At 34.0% G+C, this 18,468-nt stretch overlaps 1 protein-coding gene across 3 annotated transcripts in view; it reads right to left on the bottom strand.

Moving 5' to 3' along the window:
• Window positions 1–14,088, bottom strand: part of LOC117111156 (tubulin-specific chaperone D-like) — a 46,273-nt gene extending 32,185 nt beyond the window's left edge. For 2 of the 3 annotated variants that reach the window (XM_033254027.1, XM_033254028.1), the window contains exons 1-14: window positions 13,901–14,088; window positions 11,942–12,090; window positions 10,022–10,123; window positions 9,132–9,278; window positions 8,616–8,671; window positions 7,757–7,839; window positions 6,591–6,640; window positions 6,330–6,375; window positions 4,292–4,424; window positions 3,703–3,845; window positions 2,096–2,156; window positions 1,805–1,879; window positions 1,208–1,302; window positions 718–777 (exon numbers count right to left, since the gene is read on the bottom strand). In XM_033254027.1, the coding sequence (XP_033109918.1) occupies window positions 718–777; window positions 1,208–1,302; window positions 1,805–1,879; window positions 2,096–2,156; window positions 3,703–3,845; window positions 4,292–4,424; window positions 6,330–6,375; window positions 6,591–6,640; window positions 7,757–7,839; window positions 8,616–8,671; window positions 9,132–9,278; window positions 10,022–10,123; window positions 11,942–12,090; window positions 13,901–14,060 (1,360 nt within the window). In that variant the 5' untranslated portion in view covers window positions 14,061–14,088. The remainder of the gene's footprint in view (window positions 1–717; window positions 778–1,207; window positions 1,303–1,804; window positions 1,880–2,095; window positions 2,157–3,702; window positions 3,846–4,291; window positions 4,425–6,329; window positions 6,376–6,590; window positions 6,641–7,756; window positions 7,840–8,615; window positions 8,672–9,131; window positions 9,279–10,021; window positions 10,124–11,941; window positions 12,091–13,900) is intronic. The other variant, XM_033254026.1, reaches the window with a different exon arrangement.
• Between the last annotated feature and the right edge of the window lie 4,380 nt (window positions 14,089–18,468).

The raw sequence follows: 18,468 nt of genomic DNA, 5'->3' as shown, positions 1-18,468 counted from the left end.
CTAAGAATAATTCTGTTGCAGACGTACCTTATTTAGGTATTATATGCTAACTATGTGGTTCTTGTAACCCTAGCTAGACAAGGCACTCATGTGCAAAGCAGTAGTGTTTATTTATCCATGAAAAAAGCACGCCGGGAAAGTTTGCTTTACCAGGAAAAGATGACGTAATCTAGCTTATGACGTACAGTATGCATGCTAACTATAGCGCGAGTGTGACGTCACCAAAAAATAAAAATTTTCTATTATAACCAAAATACTAATAACTACAAGGTTTGTGGGCGTAAATTCCCTTAATACAAATTAAGGGTAGCACCATCTCCTTGCCATACAAATTACAGCTCCCATCGACGTCTGTGTCGAGAAGTACGGGTAGCTGAAGTTTTTCTCGAAAATCTGACTACGAAACCAAATTGAAATTCACGTTCCACTTCTGACTCTGAGTTGCTTCGCACACGCCGCTGAGGGCGGCATTCCGGGAAGCCTGCGTCAAGAAAGTAGTATATCTTTCCAAATTATAACCTTATCCTATTATAAAACATAACAGAACAGGAATTTGACCTTAATTTTTTCTTAAATGGTCCATTCTGAATTTACAAAAGCTAGAGATAGAAGTTTTTTTGTGAGAATGAACCCAGGGTGTTTGAATTAGAAGAAGAGCACCCCTTTCACCATTCCACAGTTGCACTTGACCTTGTATTTGTGTATGTTATTGCTTACCTACACTATGAGCACCTCTCTTCTCATCATAAGCCAAGGCCTTCAAAACCACTGGAACAACTACAATAAATTCAAACATCAAAAACATTTTCTAAAATATTTAGTAGAAATTACCTTTTAATAACAAAAGACAAGAACATATCTTCCTTTGAATTTATACACTGGGAATTATATTGCAGCATGGTCATAAAATTTTATTTTAAGAAAATCATATTTTTTATTTATTCATAATTTTTAATTATTATTTTAGAATTAATTTTTAATGTATAAAAAAGCTTTGTTAAGCTCTGTACAGACTATCAAATTGTAATTGACAAAAAATGTGACACGCCTAAATATGGTCATGATGACATCACATCATGACCATATATAGGCACATCATGACTATACATGGGCATACAACAGTTTTTTGTGGTCATGATGACATCACATAATGACCATATATAGGCACATCATCACTATATATGGGCACACTCAACAGTGTACTAACCATCAGGTAGACGGCTAGGCAACAGCAAGCCTCGCCGACCAAGTTCAGCCAGAGACAGGCAACCACCTTGCCACGCTCCATCACTCTCTCGCAAACTGTAGCAAAACATATAATGCATAAATGAATGTTAGGTAAGGCATGGGATAAAATATACAATGCATAAATGAATATTAGGCAAGGCATGGGATAAAATATATAATGCATAAATGAATATTAGGTAAGGCATGGGATAAATATATATAATGCATAAATGAATAAGAAATGCATAGGATTGGTAATGGTTGGTCCTATAATTAGGTCATTACTTAAAAAAAAACCACCTTAATTTAAAAAACACTGTGCTTGGACAACACAGTAATGGACCTCTCAGCTAAGTCCTGTCTCTTGCATATTGTTGTTTACATTCACCAATAATATTTTTTTTTCTCCTCCATCTGGATGTTTTTGGCAAAACTATTTGCAAAATAACAAAACAAAATTTTATTTATACTTTTTGTCTGCCCTCCTTTGACGATCTTTAAAAAATAAGTTTGCGAAACAAGGTATAAAACAAGTCTTGCCCTACTCAGTTGTTAAGCTTAATTGACAGACACTCACGTAAACAACTGAAGCACAGACTCTACAACCTCATCTGCCAACTCTTGGGGAAGCCTTCCAGTCAATCGTCCAATTCTGAAAGAAGAAACCATGTGAATGCATGAAAGAAAAAAAATAACTCCATAATGGATAGTACTCTGTAAGTGCAAACTAGTTTTAAAAAAACACACATAAAATGTATTTCTAAAAAAGACATACTGATTTAAAATGTAGGTAATTATAAATTCCATATTTATATTGCTCCATGTTTTAAAAAAAATATCTTGTGTTACATAGTAACATTGTGCTCACCCTTTGGCAGCTGACCATCTGACTGCAGTGTTAAAGTCCTTTAAACCTGATAGTAAATGCTCTGGAATTAAAGAACAATAATAGTAATCATAATGATTTACTTATATAGCACATATGATGAGATCACACTATCAAGACATTAGTCATTGGATTAAACACCTGTAGAACACAAACTCGGCTCCCAGGGTGAGTATTCCATAACGCTGGAGCACGTAATCACCGCATTTGACATTTTAACCCTACCAGGTACCCACTTAGACTCCTGGGTGGAGAGAAGCAATGCAGATAAAGTGCCTTGCTCAAGGACACAAGTGAAATGCACAGCAAGAGATTGAAACCCCTGACCTCGAGATTGGGAAACCAAACATACAGTACCTGCTGTGGCAAACCACTTCTACAATAAGAATCAAATGTTGAGAAATCTTTGAGGCATGTGATATAATGGAATGATGATGATGATGACGATGTTTCAATAATATATGTTGGTGGTGATATAAATGACAGTGATGATTAACTGGTGATGGTCTTGTTGTCAGTGATACTTACTTTACCCTACCTTACCTTAACTTACCTTACTTTACTTTACCTTACCTTACCTTTCTCTACCTTACCTCACCTTCCTTTAACTTACCTTACCTTTCTTTACCTTTCTTTACGTTAGCTTACCTTTCTTTACCTTACCTTATCTTTCTTTACATTACATACATTTCTTTACCTTACCTTACTTCAACTTTACTTTACTTACTTTACCTTACATTACCTTACATTACTTTATTTTACTTGACTTGATTTTACTTTACATTACTTTACCTTTACCTTTCTTTAGCTTACCTTACCTTACCTTTCTTTACCTTACCTTAATTTACTCCACTTTACTTACCTTACCTTACCTATATTTACCTTACCTTTACCTACATTTACTTTGCCTTACCTTAATTTACCATACTTTGCTTTACTTTACTTTACCTTTCTTTACCTTACCTTATCTTACCTTCCTTTTCCTTACCTTACCTTATCTTACCTTTCTTTTTCTTACCTTACCATACCTTTCTTTACTTTACCTACCTTACCTTATATTTACCTTACCTATCTTTACCTTACCTTTCTTTACCTTACCTTACAATGACTGCCTACCTACCTACTTATTTATTTATTTATTTTATTTAAATTTATTTTATTTTTTTTTAACCAGTTAAATTCTATTTACTTTAATTTTTGTAAATAACAAAAGTGATGTTTTATTATTTATATTATCTGTAATTTCCTGAGATTGGGTAAATGAGCTTTCAAGCTAAAGTGTCCGTCACTATCATCAATCCAAGATCTTAGGAATATTTTACAATTTGTTTGTTATTTCTGTTGTTTATTCTGTGTAAATTGTATTGTACACTTTTTTGGCTGAATAAAGAAAGAATAAAAATAAATGAATGAATGAACAAGCAGTATCTTTGCTGAAGACTCTTTATATTAGTAGTATGTATTTTAGCACTTTGAACCATTTGAGCTAGTTGAACAGTGATGGAACCTGGTATAAAACATTTTGATTCAGTGCACACAAATATATTACCACAGACCTTTGTTCCTGTCTTCTACTTTGCAACACTTACCTATTATCTCCTCAATCTCCTCTGGTATATCATAATCTTCCTCCTCTTCCACTTTTATGTCCTTAGACGAGGCAACGATGGAGGATGCTTGTTCTGATGGAGTTTGGAGGTTGTGTAGGAGTGAGCGACTGCCTCGGGCATAACTGTGAATTTCCAAAATAATTTCCATTTGATTTTGCTTTCCATTATAGTTCACCAACGCATTTATATCTTTTCACAACTCTCGTAATAACGCCCTCCTTCCCATCCCTTGTTGCACACATTCCTACCGTTATTCTCTAAACCCAGCATACTCCCTGTCTACTGACCCGCAACAATCATCTTTTCCCTATAAGGCAATTACTTAACATGTAGACAAATGCAGTACTATATCACCTTCACCTTGATGGAACATACCTCTCTTTTGTGGTAAATAACTGTAAATAATTTATTGTATTGCATTTTATAAGTTAGCAGATAGTAATGCTTGATGGCACACTAAAGCAATAAATTGAATTTTTCTAAAGGTTTCCAAGTTGAACTAATAAATGAAATTCTCTTCTGTTTCTAGGTATTCTGGAAGCCCGTAACAATAAAAAATGTAACCTACCGCCAACTAGCAACTTTAGCTTTCATGAATGTAAGGCCGAGTCGTTGTACCACTTTCATGGCCATCTTGCGGATGGCGTTGTTGAAGCTTTCAAAGAGCTTACATGAATTTAAACGTTCCAAGATTGCTGGGGCTAGAAAAAGAAATGTTTAAATTTTCAGATAAACTATTTGTATGATGAAGGTGAGATCTTGGCAAAAGAGAGCTTTAGTTATCTCGTTCCGATAAACCAATCTACCGAGAAGGCGCATAATATTGTGTATGACGTAAACGTGTCACCAGTTTAGGTCTAGTTTTAGTTTTCACACCCTCAAAACCAGAGATTCAGTTGCTGGATCACAGGCGATGGATCAAGAACCAAAAACTGAATTTCAAAAAAATGTCATTATATTATATATTACATGATTATAATACTGCCCTGAGAAAACAATCATATAATATTAATACTGATTGCAAATTCACTAAAATTTTTGCAGATGTTCACATAAAATCAATGTATTTTGTCTTAGGCTAGGCCTTAGCTAGTCTGAACCATTAAACTAGCCAATGTGCCACTAGGGCTCAAACATGTGCTATAGACGTAGCAACAGGCTGTGCTGCCACCAAGGTGTTGGTTTCGTAAAACAAAAAACAGGATAGCGAAAGCTCACTATTTCTGTTTAATGAGAACGCACAAGAGTGGGAAATTTCTGACGGCGGATTGGTTCTCAAAGGAGATAAGAAAGCTCTCTAATGTCTCTCCTAGTCACACTAAAAAATTGAGTTTCTATTATTATCTGAATTCAGAACATGGTTTGTGTGGAATCTCCAAGATGCACAGAATGTGGGACAGTCACAGGCAAGTGAATCCGCCCAAGGTTTGTGGTGTGGTTGTGATGAAATACAGTACTCCCAAGTAAAATGTTAATATACACAGAATTCTAAAGATATATTGTATGTAATGTTTGAAAAAATAAACCTTTCAAATTTAAATTAAAACCATGAACTTACTTATTATTATTAAAATTTTTTTACATAAAAACAGACCAAAAGTGGTAATAGCTGATTTTAATTACAAAAAGGTCAAACCCGTAGTTAATTTAAGCATATGCTAAGAAAATTGCAAAGGGTATTATTCAAAGATTTTAAATACTGCTTTAGTATCCTAAACTGTATTGTGAATTATTTGTGAACTTTCTTTCCTTTAGTTATTCCAGTGTCAAATTTTTAAATTAACTGAATCCAGAATGAATATATTTCCTATGTAATTTATTTCCAATGTATTGTGAATGTTTTGTGAAGTATACATGACTATTTAGAGGACTTTCAGCAGTTTTATCGTAATTAATAAACATAATAATGTCTCTATAACTTGTTTTTTTTTGTAAAATTACTGTAGTAGGAAAACAAATAATAATAATATTTTAATAATAATAAATATTTTTCTATTTTTATAGCTATTTTTAAAATTTCATATATAAGTAATCATCAGTTTTTGTTTTAATTTTTTTATATCTATTTTTATGTAATATACCTATCTAAATAATTTTTAATGTACATGTCCTTGTTTTATATATGAATGTATTTAATTGCTTTGACAACTATTGTAATATCCAATCTATTATAGTATGATTGCAATAAAGATGAATTTGAATTTATTTTGAATTAATAACAAAATTAAATTATACATATTAAGTAAACGATTCAAACACATTTTTTTTCACATTATAATAATTGGTATAATGTTCATTTAAGCATATTAATTTAAGAACAGAGAACACATTCGTGCTGCCTTTTGCCCACTCTATCAAGCTACTTGGTTCATTATACCTTCTGCTAAGCCCTAACCCTTGCAATATCGTTGCTTAAGGTCCCATAAAAAACAAACGGGCATTGTCAAACGGAAACGCATGCTTTTGTGGGGCACATGTGCGTGTTTGTGAGACACACGCATATTCCTGGCCCGTTCTGACTGGCCCCGTTCTTGTAAAGTTTGATTAACACCGCGGAAAGGTCCACGGTATCTAAATCGTAATATAAATTTTACTATCATTCTTACCAAATGGGATCAAGTCGTCTCTCTTTCCATGTTTGAGAAGTAGAGCCTAAAAAAACCCAAAAACAAAGAAATAATAATTCTACCACCATTAAAATTATTACTAGTATAGTTTGCATTTTTTTCTTTTAAAATGGTTGAGAGGCCAAAAAACACCACAAAGAATTACAACAAAAGTATACATACAGAAATTACTTCCATTTTACCATTGCATTCCTAAATTATACATTAAATTAAAGCATTTATAGTTTAATGACAACTTACCAAACTACTCAGAATTCCAGAGATTGCAGTCATTCCCGGTATAGATCTACCTTTGATTAGACATTAGAAAACATTATGATAAATAATTTAATAGCTTAATAAAGAGATAACTGAACTTACATCATTTTCACATTCTGCATTGTAAAAGAGAGCAATCATATCTAGTGCCCTCAATGTTTATTTAACTTTGACCTGTATAATATGCCTACAATGTTTTAATAGATTTATCAATACTTTACTTCAATAACTTCAATTAAAGATGCAGTTCTTTGAAAATTGATTATCATCTGATCTCATCCTATACCTACTTCAATCTAACACCATAAACAACCTTTACTAATATTATTCTAAATCTGAATCATTATGAAATGGATAAATAAATAGAAAACTGACTACAATTCTTGCATTATTTTCACAACACAGGTTATTTCATTGACATGTACAATCAGTGGGGGATCCAGGAATTTGAAATAGAGGTGGTCCAGTGAGGGACTTTGACAGATGGAGGGTCTAAACCATGTCAGCCCCACCGTGGTAGGGACAAAGGTAAGAATTAACTTATGATTATGGCACCTCTTCTGCTTGCCTGGGCCTTACAATGGTGCGTCAGCAGTTTGTTCTTTAATAATCAACATGTGTGAGTGTGTTTGTAGTCTTATTTATGGGTTTAGATCAGAATTTATGTGTTCTTTTAGTGCAATTTTTCTGGTATGTAGATGGCCCAGTCAGTTGAGTCTTCTCCTTTTCATTGTTTAGATTATTTTATTCTCTTTAGTCTTCATGTATATAGTGTTTATTTGTTATTCTGTCTTTAAGCTTTATGTTTAGTATCCTTCTTAGTAGTTTCCATTGGAATAATGTTTATACTATTTTCAAGTTCTTTTGTTAGGGTCCATAGTTTGCTGTTGCAAATGAAAAGCGGGTACAAAGGTGTTGAGTATTATTATCTTTATACTTAAAGACGTTTGTCTATGGCTTTTTTCACCCTTTTTTTATATGGACCTCAAGATGACTTAAATTTGAATATAATTTTCTGGTTTTCTCTACTTTTTGTATAACTTTGAAACATTTACTGTAGGTGGGGGGGGGGCTGTCTGGGCTCCACTGGAATCTGACCTGAAAAAGTTTTACTATTTAGTGATAACTGAAGAGCAACGTCCTCTTACTGTCTGTCTTGGTCAAGATGGTCAGACACCAATCAATGAAGACTGGTAGCTGCTCTTTTCTTACATCTGGTCTGGTAACAAACCTAAGCAATGACAAAGGGTGTAAGATCACACAATTTTTTTAAATTATTACTTTTGTCATATAAACAAGAACAGAAGGGAATTGCTTCCATCACCAAAAGTAATAATTTAACAACATTCTATTGTATGTTATTAATTATAACTTTTTGTCATGTAAACAAGAACAAAAGGGAATTGAGTAGACAGAAGAGGAGGCTATGAAAGATAATTTAATTTAGACTTAGCAACAGGAGCATTCAGATAAATATACAATAGGTTTTATTAATTAATGATTACATTTTACAAGGAAATACAACAGGAGGAATGATTATACAGCAGAAATATCATATTTTTTGTAAACCAATGATTTCAGCCTATGGGCTGCCTGTTTTGGTGTTCTATTTTTATAGAGTGAATAAATAAATAAATTTAAAAAAAATATCGATACATTTATTATGAACAGGGTCAGATGGGATATGCGCATATCATAGAATGGAAATAAATTATAATTCATCTGTTATGTTAATAGCAGTAAGCGGGAAATGTGATACATTGATGAAAACGCCTTATCCAGACTATCTAATTCTATTTGACAAAAATAATATAGTCATGGTGACATTACATTGTGACCATAATATAGGCACATCATGACTATATAATGGGCATACAACAGTATTTTGATTACTGTAATTTACAACAGTATTTTGATTACTGTAATTTGGAAAGAGCTTTACACTGTGCATTAAATACCTTCCCTTATAGCTATGCCCAAAATATATATAGAGTTTCTACAACTTACTTTGAGAGCATATAAGCAGCTGCATCCCTTGACTTATCACTGACATCCAAATACAGCTTAAGAGAAAATAATTACATAATAATAAATTAAAAAATTAAAAAATAATTAATAATCTTAAATGAAATTATCAATGTTATCATCAACTCCTTCATAAATACCACCCCCATTCCACAACCAGGACTGGGAAAAATTTTTTTTGTCCGCCGGCCATGAAATTGTCTCGATGCCTCGTGCACCACCAGTCTGTGCACCACATGTTATCTGTACACTAAATAGTTTAACAGTTTATTTTCTGAATTTTTTTTGCTCAAAATGCCTCCAAGACATTCATGACGCCTCCAACCGTGGGTCACGTGGTCATGTTTTTTTTTCCAGCCTTGTCCACAACATTATCATCATAATCATAATTATTATCACTACATCACCATATTCATATCTCTCATCCTCATTACAACTTCTAATGTCATCACTGTCCAGTTTTAAGAAATTGAAATTCCTTTATTGTCATTTTATTACCTTGCCAGCATCTAAAATTCTCAGCATGATTGGCGCCCTCTTCTGGCCATCCTCTGCCACTACATTGCTGTCAAGACGATGCATGTCAAAAGGAATCATACACACAATGGAGAGCCACAGAAGCAGCATGTATCGCGTCTCCCATGTCTACAGTTGAAAATGCAGAAAAGATTATTATACACCTGCACCACAACTTGAATGTCGAATCAAAAGATTAGCACATGTTAAATATTATCATTTCATTATCATCATCAGTTTAAAGTCTATTATTATTCCATGCAAGCATGGGTTAGACTGTACTTGTAATGGCAGTTTTCCATTCTGCTTATTTGTATATTAATTTGGGTAGTAAATCACAGGCCTCACAAGGCAAGCCCTTCAATCGGGCAAGCTTACACACCAGCCAGACCACTTCCAGTCCGGTAGGGAGCCCCAGAATTTGACAAACCCTTTACTCTGGCACATTGTTGGTCCGCTAGAGTTGGCTCGGGATAGCCAAGCAAGGCTTACCAGCATATAAATACTCTTGAAAATCTGCATCTTACTTCCAAACAGCACCAAATTACAGGAGGATCAAGATACATGTACAGTAACACTATCATTGTGTGAAAATTTCAAATTGGTCCAGTTAGTTTTTGAGTTATGTACCCGGAAGGACACACACTCACAGAGACGTGCACATAGCAATACACTTCACCTCTCCTTCCGAGGCGAGGGTAACATTGATGAGTAATTGTCTATTTGTATGTAAATATGTAATGCATACTTTCATTCTTATTGTATGTAACTATGAAATTCATACTTTTATTCTCCCATTGCATTGTATGGTGACTGCGTATAAACTGTATGTATATCTGTACAAAATGTTCCTAATGAAAATGTATACCTACTTTAAAGTCTTTGACGTCCTGCTTTGCTAAAATGGCAAGCACAAGCTCCAGGTCAGGTACTTCATGTGGCAGGAAACGAACTATGACCTTGTAACCTCTTGCCTATACAAATAACAATAGCATCCCTTATTTTGTATAGTTTAGGAAGCATAAAATTATTTTACAGTACATACTGTATGCATACAAATGGGCGTGTTCAGTCACTACCTCAGCAGCCATAAAGAGGCAATTCCGGCTACATTCACATCATTCGACAACAACAAGGGGTTGAAATGAACCACTGCATTGGGTTAACCCCCTACTTTTTCGAAAGAGGCAACAGGTTTTTAAAGTGCACACGGGCCAGATGTATACACTGGACCTCCATTTTAAGTCCTTATCCGAGAAGACTTGTTTCTACCAAACTGAACCCTGGGCGAGGAGCGGCTGGAACCAGTGCCAATGTTAAAGCTGTAGTCAGCGGCGCCCCTGCCTTACTGGCCACTCGACTGATAGAATAATAAAATAAAACCAGGGACACTGTACACGCATATAGTAATTTCAATATTTTCGTAAGAAGTTTGTACATCACTGAAATATTTCGATCTCTCACATTGAAAATTAAAAAATTTATACATTATAATAAATAACATACAAAAAAATTATGATAAAACATGTATTAACATTTTTTTTAAAAGAGTTAATAATGGTAACAGGAATAATTTCATAGATTGATAGTTCAGTGAGCCTTGACTAAACACTTTTCATACTTTTGAGAACCTGAAAGCAAATTATCACAAATGAGTGGTTTATTATCCACTCATCGATGATTCTGAATACAGTACTGTACCTCAAACACATGTTGCATTTTCTGCAATAACTACAACATGTAGATTTACATTTAACTTCACTCTGACACAAAAAAACAAACTGAATGAAATGATACATTCAATTTTAACACCTTCTCTCACCAAGCTCTCTTATGACATGTCTGACTATATCCTTCTGCTTAGGGCAATCTCCCTTTTCTTACAAAAACACACAACATAATTTGTTTATAAGTATTTAACAAATTTATTTCTATTTTATCTTACTATATTTAATCTCTTTGATGTAATCTTATTGAACCTTTTCAGTCTTTGTATAAGTTAATATGATACTTGAAGTATATAGTAAACATTAATTTTACTCCTACATAATTGTACATAATAATCAAGGCCAAGAAAAAAAAAAATGTAGATTCTCGTCCTTTATATTTTGAAAAAAGAAAAATGAGGGCACTCTTCTTTCTTTTTCTTTTATTTTTAAGAAGTAGAAACATTGATTAATAATAATAATAATAATAATAAAAACTTTATTTAACCACCGTAAATAATTGATCACCTCAATGGTGTTTTTCATCATTGCCGTAACAGACATAATAATCAAACTTAACAAATCTTAAACAAAGAATAATGTTAATTAAAGAAAATAAAAGAAAACTAAAGCAAACTAACAGAAGCACTAGACATGATTCATAACATGATGTATCCCCAACCACTAACGAACAAGAGTGGAATTTTACTGTGATTTCGTACACTTTGGAAAATAAAGGAAATAAAAAATTTTAAAAAATTGGTGAGGCAGAGAAAATGGTTGCGCTAGTAGAGAAGAAACTAATAATGATTTTTATTTGGCCCAATGACAACCTGAATTGTAAATAATACAGGATTATATAAAGCCAATAGTCCTATGCTAATTCCTGGTAAACAATTAATTAACTTATTTTATTTATTTATTTGGTATAAAACTGTCACATCAAATGCAAAAGACAATCCTGTGAGTTTACATAACAAGCTTGAAAACAAAAAAAAAATTTTTTTTAAGTACAAATTACAAAAAACATTAAAATTATTAATATTATTTACAACTCTAAAATTATAATTATTTTACTAGATGTACCTTAGTTAACAGATACAACAACTTAAAAGCCAGGTGAGATAGCTCAGGATCACCTTGAGTGTCAGATGCTATTTTTAGAAGATGAGTCAGCATCTCCTGTAGATGAGGATCCATAAGGTGTGGTTGTTCCTGGTAATGGTCAACAATGACTGCAAGAAGATGAAAAAAAAAATATAAAAAGCTTTTAAATTAAGCATGATGTCAAATCATTTGAATGGTTTCTGGCAAAATTAACTTCATTAAAGATTACTTAGGAAAACCACAAAATCTGTGTATGGTCTCCTAGTGTAGCATCAAAGCAGACATAAACCTAGGCCCTGGCCGACACTGCAAAGCACTATGCGGAGGATATATTGAAAATTACTGTAACTCAAATTTGCACAGAATCCATATTGTAAAGTTTTTTAATTGCGCGGAAGATATCTAAAAACCTTTTGTCTATTAAATTGCATTGGTTAATATATTAAGACTTTGGTCAGTTAAAGCCTAGTTTTTAATTAAAGCCTAATTCTTGGCAAAATCTGTATGGAAATCGGCCCTAATTTTCCAAAAGACGGACAGATTTCAAGGCAAATTTTTTGTGCAGAGGATATATTCGCCGCACAGGCCTAACTATACAGTCCGACACAGAATATTGCTTGGAAAAAAGGTGCTCAAACTCTACATATGTGCGTAATATTATTATAATTATTTGATTGTACACATAGGCCTAGCCATGGCCTAGCTGGCTAGGCCAGGCTAGCCTAGAACACTGATTATACCAAAACAAGGTCTACTTTTCAGCAACATGCAGACCCTGATATAAAGTCTATTAGCTAGATACAAAACCGATAGAGGGCGCCATAGATCAATACAAACATCACGATAGAAAATAGTGCCCCGACAGAGATAAGATATCCAATGTATTAATTGGGTATTTCGCAGAAAGTATACAACAATTTGACCGAATTACTTCCAGATAACTCTCCAGAAATGATTTCTGGACCAAATTATTGGCTTTTTAAGCGTGCAAATCGATTTAGTAGAAGTTTTTTTAGTACAACCAACGTTTCGTCAATTTTCAATAATAAAAGGAAACCTTCGCTAGTTTTTTGGTTAACATGTTTGTTTTCTTCAGTTTTTAAACTATAAAAATAAAGATAAGTAAGTTTTAAATATTTGTGGGCATATTAATTGAAATAGATACTGTAGCATAAAATTCTATTGTCTTATCACGTACCGCAGCTAGGCTCGGCTCGTACGAATAGAAGGCGCCCTCGTTAATTTGCGGCGGTTACATGCAGGGTAAACGATGTTTTCCCCGTGTTGTGTTCCACCGTGTTGTCTGAGGCCTGCAATTAGGCCTAGAGTTATTATTATTATGTGATTCAATATTATTTATTATACGTAGAATCTATAAGTTGATAACAATTATTAAATCTAATATAAATATATATACTAAAATACTAAATTATTATCGTTAGTAATCGTCAAGTATTATTTTAACATGGCCTAAAATGCTACATAATTATACTGTAAGGGACACACATCTTGTATAATAAAAACAATAGGAATTAACTCCAGCAAGAAACATATTTAAAATAGCATACCTCCGCTAATATTGGTCCGATTTACATAATTTTTGTTTTAAAATGCTTCATTCAGTTATGTCTTTCTATTAAAAATAAATAAACAAATATTTGGGACATTTCAACCTTTTATGTTTCTAGCTACCTCTATATTAACAAGGTCCTAACTAGGCCTATAAGGCATAAGGCCTAGACTAAGATCGAAGAGCCCATGATGGCAGTGCCAGACTTTTGACTTTGGCAGTGCAGGGCTTTTAGTGGAGCTGCTAGGCCTAGGTATACTAGGCCTATAGCCAACCTAGCCTGGCCTAACTGCCTAGGCCTACCAGGCTAGAGACCCTACCTAACTTAGGACCTAGCCTAGCCCTAATACTAGACTAAAATTGCTTACATGTAAACCGCTCCACCACAAGTTCAGTCGCAATATTGTCTTTATATACATCTTTCAATGAATCAATCAGCTTATGAACTTCATCTACTTCACTGAACTCCTCGCGTACTTGGCCCTGAAATACTTTGTCACCACCGGCGTTGTTTACACTGGTCGCCATTTTTAGCAGAGATTGATTGCCAGGTATTTCCTTAATTTCAGTAAATTTTTTGTACGTATCTCCTAATAAACGAACTCTCGATTTTACGGTAGTTGCTAAATACAACGGGTTCAGCCGAGGGGGCGTGGCTTCGTATGTTGACGTCATGCATAACTGCAGCTATGTTTTGTTTCCGATTTTACGAACTCAACAATGATGTACAGATAATTTTGGCTTCTGTACAGTACTATTTTGTTGCAGAAAGCAGAATCCACGTCATATTTCCATTGGCAAGGCTCCCTAGGACCCTTACCACGAGATGCTATGAAAATTCGAACTCTCTGGATTACGAACTTTCTCGTTTACGAACCCTGTTCGGACGGCTGACGGGCACTTAGTATGGTAATGGTGACGGTTGGAGACTTATGTAGCGCATAATATTAATACATGGTCTCTATGCGCTGAACAGAAAAACAGAAAATAAAATCAATTCAGTGGGTCACCTAAGCGAACCAAACTAAAATAAACAACCGAAAACACACTATAACACAGAAGGAAGATGTTACTGACATCATCATCATCATCATCATCATCATAATAATAATAATAATAATAATAATAATAATAATAATAATAATAATAATAATAATAACAATAACAATAACAATAATAATAATAATAATAATAAAAATAATAACCCAGCAGACATTTCCAAGGTGAATCGACGTCAAATGTCGACGTTGGATCGACGCGTCTATCAGCGCAACGTCGTATTGACGTCAATTATCAACGTCGAAACGACGTCATATATCAACGTTGAAACAACGTCAGGTACCGACGTCGACAAGAGGTTGGATAATATGTTGGATTTGAAAGGTGGATCGATGTCAAATATCAACGTTGAAATAACCTCAAGTACCGACGTCGACAAGAGGTTAGATAAATGTTGGATTTGAAAGGTAGATCGACGTCAAATTTCAACGTTGAAACAACGTCAACAGGGGCGGATCCAGAGATGTCCAAAAGGGGGGTCGAAAGGGGGGCCGAAATTTGGGCCGATAGAGACAACAATATCCTAGGGGGTCCGGGGGCATGCCCCCGCGAAATTTTTGTGTTCTAGACGCCCGAACATAACATTTGAGGCGTTCTGGGCCATCATTTTTTTCTTTTTCTTTCTTTTTTCTTTTTTTAACTCCCAAAAAGGGGGGGGGGGACCGGGCCCCCTAAATCCGCCCCTGGTCAAGTACCGACGTCGACAAGAGGTTTGATAAATGTTGGATTTGAAAGGTGGATCGACGTCAAATATCAACGTTGAAACAACGTCAAGTACCGACGTCGACAAAAAGTTGGATAAATGTTGGATTTGAAAGGTGAATCGACGTCAAATATCAACGTTGAAACAACGTCAGGTACCGACGTCGACAAGAGGTTGGATATGTTGGATTTGAAAGGTGGATCGACGTCAAATATCAACGTTGAAACAACGTCAAGTACCGACGTCGACAAGAGGTTGGATAAATGTTGGATTTGAAAGGTGAATCGACGTCAAATTTCAACGTTGAAACAACGTCAAGTACCGACGTCAACAAGAGGTTGGATAAATGTTGGATTTGAAAGGTGGATCGACGTCAAATATCAAAGTTAAAACAACGTCAAGTACTGACGTCTACAAGAGGTTGGATAAATATTGGATTTGAAAGGTGGATCGACGTCAAATATCAACGTTGAAACAACGTCAAACGCCGACGTCGACAAGAGGTTGGATAAACATTGGATTTGAAAGGTGGATCGACGTCAAATATCAACGTTGAAACAACGTCATGCATCGACGTCGACAAGAGGTTGGAAAAACGTTGGATTTGAAAGGTGAATTGACGTCAAATATCAACGTTGAAACAACGTCAAACGCCGACGTCGACAAGAGGTTGGATAAACATTGGATTTGAAAGGTGGATCGACGTCAAATATCAACGTTGAAACAAGTCACGCATCGACGTCGACAGGAGGCTGGATAAACGTTGGATTTAAAAGGTAAATCGACGTCAAATATCAACGTTGAACCAACGTCACGGATCGACGTCGACAGGAGGTTGAATAAACATTGGATTTGAAAGGTGAATCGACGTCAAATATAAACGTTGAAACAACGTCACACATCGACGTCGACAACAGGTTGGATAAACGTTGAATTTGAAAGGTGAATAGACACCAAATATCGACTTTGACTCGACGTCAGATATCATGGTTGAAGCAACGTCCGCAAATCGACGGCGACAAATAGTTGGGTTAACGTTGGTTTTAAACGGTAGATCGACTTAAATATCGACGTTGGATTAGCGTACAACATCAACGTTGATTCGACGTTGACAAGAGGGTAGACAAAGCTGGACATCAGGTATTAGTGTTGGAAACAACCTCATTCATCGACGTCGATACGACCTTGAATTTGTGAATAAAAAATGTTGTTAAGTTAATGTCATATCTAAAAAAAGTGAGCAATAAAACAAACTTATTACCAGATTCTGCAGTTTAAACATATTTATTCAGAAGCACACAATAATACATAGACAGTGTCTAGACTATTTCAAGTGTCCATTCAGGCTACTAAACTTTGACTATGTACGTCTTAAAAGAAATAAAATGCCACCATTAAAATTATATGAAAGTACTATACCATTGTACTTTATAATTCATTCGTTCCACATATGATAAAAAAAAAAAGTAATAATGTAATACTAGACAACCATGTCCAGAAGTATCTTTATTTTTTTTTAAATTTAATAGATCTTACCCAACCCATTATACACTCAGTTTATAAAAATATTAAGTGGAAATTATGAAATTTTGAATTGAAATTCGGGTGTTTGTTATGCCTGTATTCACGTTAAAATTTACAAGTTTAACGGCGAATGGTAAGATATATTTAGTCCAACCTGGAAAATAAAATGAAACAAAATGGTACTGACTAATTTGCAAATGAAAAATTTAAGTCCATAATTATTTGGCAACATAAGTTAATAAGTTTGAATTAAGCTTATTAATATAAAAAAATATCCCCATCAATTATTAGACCTTGTTCTGTTTGACATGCCTGTATGATCGAATAGAAATCAAGAATTTTACCAAATGCCTTACCATTTTAAAAACTATGGCATAGTAACCTTATTAAATAAAAGCTAATTAAATATTTTAATATCATGAGCATCATAACGATATTGTGAAAATTGCTGAAGTTATGTATTACTTTGTGAAATCCATATAAATATAAACTTTATGTATAATGTAACGGAATACCACCAGTCAACCAACCCTTAGCAAACCTTTCCCTTGAAAATTTTCCTTCAAGATCTTTTACCCTTTACTTATACAAAGTCGCATACCGTAGGCCTACTGTAAATTTGAATCTCACCCGCAAACAATCTCGCCTCCGGCACAAACTTAACCCTGTAAGCTTGCCTCCTAATAAAAGTGCCCCAACTAACATTTAATGGAGTTGTCGGAGGGTCTAACTTACCAGAAAATAAAGGAAAGAATCTGACTAAAAAACGAAATCGAATACGTAAAGGAGTATATAATATTTATATAAAAATAAATATGCCTAACAAAATGAAATCTATGAATAAATACGAAAATATATACTGTATCGGTATAGGCCTACTAACAAATTTGAATTGTAATATTGAACACGGTAGGTCTTAAAACCTAACAAAATCAATATGCGCTTATAGACAAAACGGAATATACAGTAATATGAAATATGCCTTAAATTATGATAGGCCTATAAAAGCTATTAAAACGGAATGTAAGTAATATATATACAGTATTTCTTAACTATATATACACATAAAAATAACAAAATCGATATGCGCCTATAGACAAAACGGAATCTACAGTAATATGAAATATGCCTTAAATTATGATAGGCCTATATGAAGCTATTAAAACGGAATGTAATAATATATACAGTATTTCTTCAAAGTATATATAATCATTTTAAAAAAACAGAATACGGTGTTATAAGGGTTCAATATAACATACTGAAATAGAAATAACAATGAAACGGAATCTTGATAAATATAATTATCACGTCTAATACTACGAAACCAAAAAACGGTGAATTTATTTGGGAGCGAGTTTGTTAGGGGCGAGTGTGCTAGAAAGAAGGCATCTTTGTTAAAGGAAAAGTTTCTTGGGAGAGGATAGAGAGTGGAATATAAATCACCTAAGATATAAATCACTGTACTAAAATATTATAACAATTAAACATATTCGTAGTTTAATAATGAATTAGACTATCGCTTAAAATGATCTATAAACAAATCAAAGAAAAAAAAACACTGACGTTAAATCAACATCACATCGACGTATACGTCGTTGTATTCACGTTAAATTTTTTGCAAGTTTAACGACGAATGGTAAGATATATTTA

This window comes from Anneissia japonica, unplaced genomic scaffold (genome assembly GCF_011630105.1).
Source record: "Anneissia japonica isolate Jap-2015-1 unplaced genomic scaffold, ASM1163010v1 scaffold287980_len571666_cov165, whole genome shotgun sequence".
NCBI lineage: Eukaryota > Metazoa > Echinodermata > Crinoidea > Comatulida > Comatulidae > Anneissia > Anneissia japonica.
The sequence above is the reverse complement of the archived record's forward strand: the minus strand, read 5'-3'. Positions and strand labels throughout refer to the sequence as shown.